This window comes from Heterodontus francisci, chromosome 14 (assembly GCF_036365525.1).
Source record: "Heterodontus francisci isolate sHetFra1 chromosome 14, sHetFra1.hap1, whole genome shotgun sequence".
NCBI lineage: Eukaryota > Metazoa > Chordata > Chondrichthyes > Heterodontiformes > Heterodontidae > Heterodontus > Heterodontus francisci.
This window is the reverse complement of record NC_090384.1, coordinates 65,350,959-65,363,504: the sequence shown is the minus strand read 5'-3', so window position 1 is coordinate 65,363,504 and position 12,546 is coordinate 65,350,959. Positions and strand designations below refer to the sequence as shown.

The following is a 12,546-nucleotide window of genomic DNA, read 5'->3' as shown; positions in this document are numbered from 1 at the left end:
GTGTATTGCGTGTGCATACTACCGTGGGCACGTCGTATATCCATAGGTGTTAATCATATTAGAGTTTAAGTTTAAGGTTTAATAAATTTAATTTTTTTCTTCTTTAAACCCAAGAAAAACCTGGTCTGCTCATTTCTTTGCCTTATAATTATTGGAAAGCTGTGTACAAGGATTCACAAAGGTCAAGTTCAAAACACAGTGTGTTTAAAATTAAACCCTGTTACAATAAGACCAGATAAAGACAGCAAAAGATCCCTAGACACATTTTTCACCTGGTCGTAACACTGTAAACACTTTTTATCCAGCCCATGGAGCCTTTGCCGCATGTGTCTAATCTTTCCTCGATTAAAGAGGAATATCACAGCCACTACAAAGACAAGGGGCTGAATTTTACCACCCCCTCAACTTCGGGGATCGTGGCAGGGGGGCCCATAAAATACTTGCGGGAGATGCCCGGCACGACCTCCAACGCCGCGGTCCCGCTGCATTTTACCCGTGATGGAGAGGCCTCGGTGCGGCCCCCCTGCCGCCAAGTGGCAGGGCCTTTATTTGCCTACTCAAGCTTATTCAAAAAAATGTTAATTAACTTACCTGGACCGGATGGCCGTCCCACGCCGATATTGCAGCCATCGGCCAGAAGTCCCGCGCCTTCTGAACCCCGTTCAGGGATTCAAAGCAAGACAGTGGTGGTGAGAGGGGAGGAGTGAAGTTATCAGGTCAGGGGGGGCGGTAAAAACACTTTTTATTGGCTGTGGGGATGGTGGGAAGGGGTAGAAGGGCAAATGTGATGAGTTTGGGAGGAATGTTCAGGTTGGGGATTAAATAAATTATCGACATACTGGCCATAAAAAAACCATTGGGCGGGTTGGGAAAGGGCCTCCAGCTTTTAATTACTTTTTTTAAAGATGATTCACAGAAACGTATCTTTAAAAATTCACTTTGTTCCTAAAGGCTTGAAGCCCTTTAAAAATGGTGCCGGCGCGGTAACACTGGACACAGCTGCCGGGGACAGAGCGGCCGCCCCCGATGATGTCATCGGGGGCAGCCGTTTCATCCCTTCCATTCAAATGAACCCCTGCACGAAATATGGCAGGGGCTCAGCATCGGCGCATCTGCACCTGAGGCCGCCAACTTCAAAGCGCACTGCCGCGATTTGCAGCATGCTAATAAAATTCAGCCCAAGGAAACTGCACAGGGTAATTATTCCTGTAAACAGGGCATCCTTCCTGATTCCCCCCTTTCCAGTACTGTGGTCTTGTTATTCAAAAACTCAATATCCGTGAAGGACTGCTCTACAAGGGAGTTATGAGACTCAGCTCTCCTCCCATTAAACCACAGATTTAAACTCTGGCAAATTCTTGAGTGAGTAGTGCAGACTATGTACTATGGTTACAGATTAAAATATAATTGTGCATTCCAATTGAAATATAAATCTCTTCTAGACTTAAAAAAGGTAAAGGAACTGAGTGGAAGGGAGGAGCTCAAATCCAAGCACATCTTCTCCCTGGCTGTTGTTGTATGTCTCTTAGTAAATGACTCTGACTTAAATTGGCTGAGGCCTGAGAATAGGCTGTTCACCTTTTCATCTATAGGTGATGTGTGACCTGGGAAGACTGAGGAGAAACAAAAAGAGAGCTCATTACTCTCATGGAGCCACCTCATTCCTAAGAAGCATTCAAAAAGAAATACTTCTTTGGCTTAAATAAAAAAACAACTTAAATGGATTGTTAAATAGATAAGCTGCTCCATTAGGTAATACACTAATAATTAAGCTTTAGGAAATGAATAGCAGCATTTTATTCTGATTGATACCTGTGTGTATCCTCATGTGGTTCTTGTAATTGGTTGCACTAGCAAAGGCTCTTCCACAGCCTGCCTCTGGGCAGAAATATGGCCTTTCACCTGTATGAGTCCGAATATGCACTTTACGAATATTTGATGTGGTGAACGATCTGCCACAGCCTTCAAAAGGACATTTAAACGGCCTTTCACCTGTTTGTCAGATACAATGCAACTGAGTTTAACAAAAAGAGGTCACAACACATGTGGTAAAGCATTTGCAATAATTGGTCAACATATTATAGCAACTAACATATTTAGCATCTTTATAGTTACACACGTATATCTGCAAGCCATCTTTAAATAAGAATTGTAGCACAAAAGTTCTGTCACACACTTGCTGCAAGACATTTTTGAATTACTCATACATATATCAACCTCCTCAAAACACAATTTAAGGTCAAAGCAGTATAACAAAAATATTAAAAAGTTGCATACATTTTATTTTAAATGTTTATTTGCCAGATAACTAAATGTTTAGTTGAATGCTTAGTTGGCCAAGCAGCCAAAAATTCCTGCCATTTACTTTTTAATTTTGCAAAAATAGTACTAAGAAATTCTGAAATATATATTATGCTGTAAAAAATAGAAGACATTATTTGAAAAATTGGGACTTGTTATTCGAAGAGGGGATTAAGGGATGATTTGATAAAGGAGTTTAAAGATATTAAGTGATGGGACAGAATAAATTGACTACTTCCAGCGATTAAGAGGTCTAAAATGAGGGGGCATTGTTAGCTATAACATTATATATTAAAAAAAGTAGAACAGAGAGAAGAAACGTTTTACTTGGAGGGTCGTGAGGCTGTAGAATGTAATACCAATGTTAGTGATTGAAGCAGAGATCATGTCAACATTTAAGAATAGATTAGTGAGTTGGTTAAAGGATAGGTTAATTAAAGCATATGGGTACATGGAGAGCATACCAAATTAGAATGACTGCTCATGTGCAGGATATACATCAACACAGCTTCTTCGACAGCACCTCCCAAACCTGTGACCTTTACCATCTAGAAGGAAAAGGGTAGCAGGTGCATAAGAAGACCACTACCTCCAACTTTCCCTGCAAGTCACATACCATCCAGACTTTTTTTTTTAGAATTAGAACATTACAGCGCAGTACAGGCCCTTCGGCCCTCGATGTTGCGCCGACCTGTGAAACCATCTGACCTACACTATTCCATTTTCATCCATATGTCTATCCAATGACCACTTAAATGCCCTTAAAGTTGGCGAGTCTACTATTGTTGCAGGCAGGGCGTTCCACGCCCCTACTACTCTCTGAGTAAAGAAACTACCTCTGACATCTGTCCTATATCTATCACCCCTCAACTTAAAGCTATGTCCCCTCGTGTTTGCCATCACCATCCGAGGAAAAAGACTCTCACTATCCACCCTATCTAACCCTCTGATTATCTTATATGTCTCTATTAAGTCACCTCTCCTCTTCCTTCTCTCCAACGAAAACAACCTCAAGTCCCTCAGCCTTTCCTCGTAAGACCTTCCCTCCATACCAGGCAACATCCTAGTAAATCTCCTCTGCACCCTTTCCATAGCTTCCACATCCTTCCTATAATGCGGTGACCAGAACTGCACGCAATACTCCAGGTGCGGTCTCACCAGAGTTTTGTACAGCTGCAGCATGACATCATGGCTCCGAAACTCGATCCCCCTACTAATAAAAGCTAACACACCATATGCCTTCTTAACAGCCCTATTAACCTGGGTAGCAACCTTCAGGGATTTATGCACCTGGACACCAAGATCTCTCTGTTCACTACACTACCAAGAATCTTCCCATTAGCCCAGTACTCTGCATTCCTGTTACTCCTTCCAAAGTGAATCACCTCGCACTTTTCTGCATTAAACTCCATTTGCCATCTCTCAGCCCAGCTCTGCAGCCTATCTATGTCCCTCTGTACCCTACAACATCCTTCGGCACTATCCACAACTCCACCGACCTTAGTGTCATCCGCAAATTTACTAACCCACCCTTCTACACCCTCTTCCAGGTCATTTATAAAAATGACAAACAGCAGTGGCCCCAAAACAGATCCTTGCGGTACACCACTAGTAACTAAACTCCAGGATGAACATTTGCCATCAACCACCACCCTCTGTCTTCTTTCAGCTAGCCAATTTCTGATCCAAAATATATACTTGGAAATATATCACCGCTCCTTCATTGTTGCTGGGGCAAAATCCTGGAACTCCATAACTGACAGCACTGTGGGAGTATCTTCACCACACAGACTGCAGCAGTTTAAGAAGGCGGCTCACTGCTGCCTTCTCAAGGACAATTAGAGATGGGCAATAAATGCTGGCCTTGCCAGTGATGCCTACATCCCACAAATAAATCTTAAAAAAACAAACTGGTTGGTCTGTTTTAAAGTTGTCGTTTCTGTGTAATGTAAGGTTCATTTATCTTTGTGCAGTAACAGTACATCAATGCTGTTCTGAAACCCAATTGGAGCAATGACTTTTCCTCCAATTCCTGCACTGAGTCAATCTCTGCTTGCATAGCACAGTGCAGTTCAGAAACCGTCCTTGCAAGGAAAATGGGGAACAAGTCAGTTTGATCACTCTGTGGCCCACCAGGCAGAACACCAACATGTTTCACACTAAGCCATCTTCAAAGAGATCTTATAAATTATCCTCATTGTATAATGAAGCAACCACACAGGAAACAGGATCTTAGCTATCGGATCAGTTTACATTTCAAAGTGGATCATATGGTTCCTTGTAATAAATGCCTAGCTGCTGTCCCAATGTAGCTGAGTCATACTAGCATTTAACTTGACTCTTCAGTATTAACTTGGCTCAGTTGGTAGCACTCACACCTCAGGCAGAGGATTGTTGGTTCAAAGTACACTCCAGGACTGAACTACATAATATAAGTTGCCAGTGCAGCACTGAAGAGTGATACATTGTCTAAGGCACTGCTTTCAGGCAGGACATTAAAATGAGATCCAATCTCCTCTGAAGATAGGCACTTGCCTATCTTGGTCAGAACTGCAGAACTTTGCAAGTAAGTTCTTGATATTGACCCAAATTAAGATTGACAAAGCAGTAAATAAAGAGAAAAGCAGAGCTCTGAGGTCACACCTCCACTGGAGTACCATTTTTGCAAAGTTAGAATACCAACAGGGACGTGCATTAACAAGGCCTGGTTTGTTTAGTTTAGTTTAGAGATACAGCACTGAAACAGGCCCTTCGGCCCACCGGGTCTGTGCCGACCATCAACCACCCATTTATACTAATCCTACATTAATTCCATATTCCTACCACATCCCCACTTGTCCCTATATTTCCCTACCACTTACCTATACTAGGCGCAATTTATAATGGCCAATTTACCTATCAACCTGCAAGTCTTTGGCATGTGGGAGGAAACCGGAGCACCCGGAGGAAACCCACGCAGACACAGGGAGAACCTGCAAACTCCACACAGGCAGTACCCAGAATTGAACCCGGGTCGCTGGAGCTGTGAGGCTGCGGTGCTAACCACTGCGCCACTGTGCCACCTTTATTTTTACTTTTGTTTTATTCCCTTCTCAATATATTGTTCTTCTGTCAATCACTTCTATCTCAGCTCTATTTGCCCCTACCCCTCATTTCTTCATTTTATTTATTTATTCTGGCTTTATCCGCTTTTTAATCTCAATTTTCACGTTCGTCTTTTTTTTAAACTTACTTATTTTTGATCTCAATTTTCTTACTTGCCTTAGTTTCCAGTTGCACTCTCTCTGATGAATTTGATAAAATTAAGTTATGTTACTTTATTTCTTCTTTTTGCTCTATCCCCAGTGTTCTTCATTTAGTACCTGCCTTTGCAGTATGAGGACGACAGCAGCTTTTTGTTAAAATTTGTTAATTTGTGAACTTCCTCAATTCAGAATTTCAAACTTTTCCTGTGAAAAGACAATCCACTCCAAAAATGGACAAAGGCAACAGAATCATTCAAAATGCAATCTTGCAGCGCCACAGGCTCCACACGTTTATCTAGTGAGTAGCTGAGCTACTGAGAGCAGGAAGATCCCAGGTTCAATGACTGGAGCATCCTCTGAATTAGTTGTTCTCCGATGGGGTAGCAATAGCTCTGCAATTGTATCGGTTAGGAAGGAGTAGTGACTTCTGTTTGAAGTGCGCAACACCACAACATTGCACACCTCCACACCAAGCTTGTCCTACTTACCTTGAAATCTTCAGCCTGCCTTTATCAATTCTAAAATGATTACTCCGATGGTCTCCCTGCCAGCTTTCCAAGGTCCACCCTACATAAGCTACAACTTGTTCGAAACTCCACTGCCCACATCCTGTTACTCACCAAGCTTGGTTTCCCATCTCCTCCCCAATCTTCACTGGTTCCCCTTCCTTCAACACATCAAATTCAAAATCCTTGTCCCTGTCTACCCTATCTCTGCAGCCTCCTTCATTCCTACATGCCAGTAAATCCCCCATTGTTGATTCTGGCATCTGATGCACGCCGCCCATCTCTTGACTCCACTTTTAGTTTCGGACCTTCAAACTACAGTTATACATATATGAAGTCACTGGGTAAAGACAAGATAAGGTACCACAGTCCAATAGTAGCTGTTTAGTTTCATACATGAAATGACTATTTAGATGAGGCACTGGAGGGTACCTAATGGCCAGCAAGCAGTCAATGCCCTGGGCAAAGAAAATTGATGGAAAAGGTGGAGGACAAAATAAGCAAACCTATTCAAAAAAGCCACAAACTGTACCTATAAATTTCAAAACTGATGAATGTGTGTTGGTGGTGTTCTTTAATAAGCAACCCTATTCAAGAGAGCCACAAACTGTCGCTATAAACTTCAAAACTGGTGAATGTGTGGTGGTGGTGGTGTTCTTTTTAATTATATATTCAAAGATTTGTACTATCTCAGCAAATTCAAACCCTGCACATAATTCTGCTATTGTTGGTATAAAGCCATGTAACTATACAGCTCGTTATCTGGTCAGATTTGGTTGCCATAGTAATAAAGCTTTGTTAAAGTCTTATAAGTAAATAGTCTGTGAAAAACAGTTAGGCTCTCCCCAAAGATTAACATTCTGAAGCTATTGATAAAGTTATCATAATGAGATTTCATCTAACAAAAAGGCAATGTCTAAATTTGGCAGCTCACAAAAATGGCATGATCAAGAACGACAAGAAGAAAGAAACAGAGGAACAAATCTGCAGACAAATTATAGAAAGATGCAAGAACTACAGAGTAATGATAAAGGGGGGGGGGACTTCAGTGATCCTAATATAACCTGGGATAGTAACAGTGTAAAGGGCAAATGCTGTGGGCGGGGGTGGCAGGGGGAATTCCTGAAATGTGTACAATAGAACTTTCTTGATCAGTTTGTTTGCAGCCCAGTAAGGGAGGAAGCAGTGCTGGGAATGAAATGGGACAGGTGGAGCATGTTTCAGTGGGACAGCATTTAAGAAATTGTAATCGTATCATCAGATTTAGAATAGTTATGGAGAAGGACAAAGAACAATCAAGCATAAAACTGCTTAACTGGAGGGGGGCTAATTTCAGTGAGCTGAAAAGGGATTTTGCCCAGATGGATTGGAATCAAAAATTGGTAGGCAAAACAGTAACTGAATACTGGAATGCTTTCAAAGAGGACATAGGTCAGGTACAGAATAGACACATTCCCTGCGTCCATTTGCATGTGTGTTTTGACTACCGCTCCAGACCAAGCCCATCACTTCTAATTACACTTGTTTTCTCCCCTTTGTTTTCCTGTTTTTCTATTTACTTCTACTAGATCCCTCTCTCCTGTAGTTATGCCTCCTTTCATTTATGCCCTTGCAAGTACTCTGCCCTCCAAAATCCCTTCAGCACTCCTCAGACTTCCTATCCTCCTGCCGCCATCCAAGGCTCAACTCCCTCTTAGATAATCCTACGGGTTCCCTCTGTGACTTTCTTGGCATCCTCCGAAGGACCCCTCAAGGCACTCATGCTGCCTCTTATGAACAACAACCCCAACTTCCCCATCCTAATGTCTTGCCGACCTTCCCTCCCACATGCCATTGGGGATAAATCTTTCCTACATCCATCCCACTCCATTCAAACCTCTCTATGGTGACCCTGTGGACTCTGTCAGGGGATCAACTATCACCATCCCTCTCTATATCTCCCTCCAGAATGTTTGTTCACTTTTGAACAAGGCTCTTGTCATCCCTAAGCTTATTGTAAATGTTTGCTTCAACATTATAGCTTGATAGAAACTAGGCTGAGGGGTGATGACACCTTCTCTCTAAATTAAGCCTCCCCATCTTGCTATACCTTCCACCACTTATCCCACCCAAATCACTGAGGTGACAGTATGGCTTTCATCACAAACTCACACTTCGGTCTTTCCCCTACTCCTCTGACATCTTTTCTTCCTTTAAGCGTCCCAGCTTGTTCCACCCAGTTGTCCCTCATTTAAAATCCCCATGCTCTACTGCCCACCCAAGTACCAGGGCAAGTTTCTCACCGAGATATCTTCACTGCTTTCCTCCCTCAGCTTCTGCACCAAGTGAATTCTTATCCTCAGTGATTTCAATCTCCATCTAAATTCATCTTGCTCTTCCTCCCCTGAGCTTACTGCCCTCCTCTCCTCCCTTAATCTCTCCCTCCATTTAAACTCCCTTTACAGCTATCAGGAAAAGAAGCTCAATAATCTTTGCTGTCTGCAGTGCATTATCGGTAAATCCTGCCAGGACAAAATCACAAATGCAGCAGTCCTCTCAAAGGCAGAGCTCCCAAGTGTGTTGGAACTAATCAAACAGAGGCAGCTTCGGTGGATCAGACATCTGCAGGATGGAAGACGGTCGCGTACCCAAGGACCTCTGTATGGTGAGGTAGCTGGGGCCAGACAACCAGTGGGGCACCCAAAGCTCTGCTTCAAGGATGCTTGCAAAGGTGACATGAAGGCCCTAAATGTCGACTATAGCACCTGGGAGTCACTACTTGGCATAAGAAGGAAATGGTAGCATTAGAGGAGCTTCCAAGCCTGCTTGTGAAGACACTGAGACTGGGATGCTTTGGTGGAAACTGTTTATTGCTTGTCACAAAGCTTACTTCTCCATTCCTAACAACATTCGACCCAGTGCTGCCTGGCTCTTCTTTTATATCGACATCGGAGTACAATTAACTAATCAACACCCAACACCTGTTCACCCTATTACCTTCAGCTACTAGGTATTTAACATCCATCAACTGAACGTAGTAGACACGAACAGATACCCCTCTTTTCTTTAAGTTAAATACATATATATGAAATAAAAGAGAGAGAAAATAATGATACATTTTTCTTTATCTTACATTATTATACCATCAACCTTCAACAACACCAGCCATTAACATGCTGTATATTCCTCCTTTACTTTTTTAAACAAAAAAAACTTGTTTAAAGAATTACAAAACGATCTTAACATAAAAAAATTCCACATTTTCCTAACGCATCATAACACAAGACGGCCCTCTTCGAGGACATCCAACCATTTCTTTGAACAAGCACCTCTCTTCGTAAAACAATCCGACAACTGATGACTCGCGTTGACCCATTTTATTTTGGAAATTTCTTTTCTTTCCAACATTTCTTTTATACTCGCAAGATCAATCCTCAACCTCTTTTCTGTGACACTTTTTGTTGAATGGACATTGTCCCAGAGAGAATGGTCATCTATACAGCATTCTATAGGAAAACTTTTCTCCTCTTGCCCATTATAAAAGAGTTCCTTTAAAATACTCAATAAATACATACCCATATCTATGGCTTCTATCAGTGCAAGTGTTTCAGCAGCGAAGGTGCTTTTAACTATCCTCTTTACTTTCCTTGATTCCCAGGCTAATGGACAACATTTATCATTTTTTCCCACCAAAAATATAATGAATCCTGCTGTGCTTGAATAACCATCGGGTGATTAGCGTGTGCGGGGTCACTAAAATGACTAATTTCATTTCTTTTGGGTCACCCAATGCTGGAAACTTGAATGTACATTTGCACAAACTCAGTTTCTTCAATGTCTATCTTTTCTCCGCTGGTCCACTCTCTTCCCACCTACAACCGTGACTCTTCTGATGCCCTACGTCATTTTGACAATTTCCAGTTTCCTGGTCCCAACCGCCTCCTCTTCACTATGGACGTCCAATCGCTCTACACCTCCATCCCCCACCAGGATGGTTTGAGGGCTCTCCGCTTCTTCCTAGAACAGAGGCCCAACCAGTCTCCATCCACCACCACCCTCCTCCGCCTGGCTGAACTTGTTCTCACATTGAACAACTTCTCCTTCAACTCCACGCACTTCCTTCAAGTAAAAGGTGTCGCTATGGGTACCCGCATGGGTCCTAGTTATGCCTGTCATTTTGTGGGATATGTCGAGCATTCTTTGTTCCAGTCCTACTCAGGTCCCCTCCCCCAACTCTTTTTCCGGTATATTGATGACTGTATCGGTGCCGTTTCCTGCTCCTGCCCCGAACTGGAAAACTTTATCAACTTTGCTTCCAATTTCCACCCTTCTCTCATCTTTACATGGTCCATCTCTGACACTTCCCTTCCTCGACTTCTCTGTCTCCATCTCTGGGGATAGGTTGTCTACTAATATCCATTATAAGCCCACCGACTCCCACAACTACCTCGACTACACTTCTTCACACCCTACCTCCTGTAAGGACTCCATTCCATTCTCCCAGTTTCTCCGTCTCCGACGCATCTGCTCTGATGATGCTACCTTCCATGACGGTGTTTCTGATATGACCTCCTTTTTCCTCAACCGAGGATTTCCCCCTACTGTGGTTGACAGGGCCCTCAACCGTGTCCGGCCCATTCCCCGCACCTCTACCCTCACCCTTTCCCTTCCCTCCCAGAACCGTGACAGGGCTCCCCTTGTCCTCACTTTTCACCCCATCAGCCTCCATATCCAAAGGATCATCCTCCGCCATTTCCGCCACCTCCAGCGGGATGCCATTACCAGTCGCATCTTCCCCTCCCTTCCCCTGTCAGCATTCCGAAGGGATCGTTCCCTCCGCGACACCCTGGTCCACTCCTCCATTACCCCCACCACCTCGTCCCCGTCCCATGGCACTTTCCCCTGCAATCGCAGGAGGTGTAATACCTGCCCATTTACCTCCTCTCTCCTCACTATCCCAGGCCCCAAACACTCCTTTCAGGTGAAGCAGCGATTTACTTGTACTTCTTTCAACGTAGTATACTGTATTCGCTGCTCACAGTGTGGTCTCCTCTACATTGGGGAGACCAAGCGCAGACTGGGTGACCGCTTTGTGGAACATCTCCGCTCAGTCTGCAAGCAGGACCCTGAGCTTCCGGTTGCTTGCCATTTCAACACTCCCCCCTGCTCTCATGCTCACATCTCTGTCCTGGGATTGCTGCAGTGTTCCAGTGAACATCAATGCAAGCTCGAGGAACAGCATCTCATCTACCGATTAGGCACACTACAGCCTACCGGGCTGAACATTGAGTTCAATAATTTCAGAGCATGACAGCCCCCCATTTTACTTTCATTTTTAGTTATTTTTTCTTCCTTTTTTTTTACATTCTTTTTTACATTTTTTACAATCTTTTTTTTGCATTTATTGCATTTGCATTTATTTAATTTCATCTTCGTTTGTTCAGTTTGCTTACCCACTGTTTTTTTTTCAGGTTTGCACTTGCTGCTGTTCAATATTCAGTGTATTAACACTTAATCTGTACTAATGCTTTGTTTTTCAACACACCATTAACATATTGTTTGCCTTTGCTCCGTGACCTTTTGGTCAGCTATGTGGCCTGGTCCAATATGGACCTCCTTTGTTATCTCCTGCCCCACCCCCACCTCACTTGCTTATAACCTGTGACTTTTCTAATATTTGTCAGTTTCGAAGAAGGGTCACTGACACGAAACGTTAACTCTGCTTCTCTTTTCACAAATGCTGCCAGACCTGCTGAGTGGTTCCAGCATTTCTTGTTTTTATTTCAGATTTCCAGCATCCGCAGTATTTTGCTTTTATTCTTCAATGTCTTATTTCCTTTCAGCATTTCCCCAACAGTAGCATGTTTCAGCATGGTGCTCAATTCCAATGCATCATAACAAGCATTCAGCCTAGTTTGTGTGCACAACCTGTTTAATTGCCTGATTAAGCTCTTTAACTGGTATACTTCTTCCGTGGTTGCAGAGTCTTCTTTTTGTGAGGATCTGGCCAAATTTATTGAGATTCTACTGACATTGTCTCGGTAAAACTGTTGATTTAGGGTTACCCCCAACTTAGTCGGCCTAATATTCAATTCTATATATTTAAAAACTGCGGAAGTCCAACTTCCAAGTTTAAATTCCTGTAGAACTTTATCCACTACAAATTTCTCAAATGCCGCAGATCCGCCCTCCAGAAAATCGCCCACGTGCATCAAGAAAATGCCTGCTAGTTTTTCTTCCTGGTACCAATAAAACATTGTCATATCAGCTTTTAGCTGAATACAGCCAGCTTTTAGTAGGATAGACCTAACTGAAAAATACGACACTCTGGATGCATCATGGGTTCATGAAGGGCAGGTCATGCTTGACAAATCTTTTGGAATTCTATGATGACATTATGAGCAAGGTGGACAATGGGGACCCAGTGGATGTGGTGTACCTAGATTTCCAAAAGGCCTTCGACAAGGTGCCGCACAAGAGGCTGCTGCATAAGATAAGGATGCATAGCGTCAGGG

General features: G+C 43.1%; 1 protein-coding gene across 5 annotated transcripts in view; it reads right to left on the bottom strand.

Moving 5' to 3' along the window:
* znf143b (zinc finger protein 143b) overlaps positions 1-12,546 on the bottom strand; it is a 126,121-nt gene that overhangs the window by 30,021 nt on the left and 83,554 nt on the right. For all 5 annotated transcript variants that reach the window (XM_068046379.1, XM_068046378.1, XM_068046376.1 and 2 more), the window contains one exon: positions 1,813-1,992. In XM_068046379.1, the coding sequence (XP_067902480.1) occupies positions 1,813-1,992 (180 nt within the window). The remainder of the gene's footprint in view (positions 1-1,812; positions 1,993-12,546) is intronic.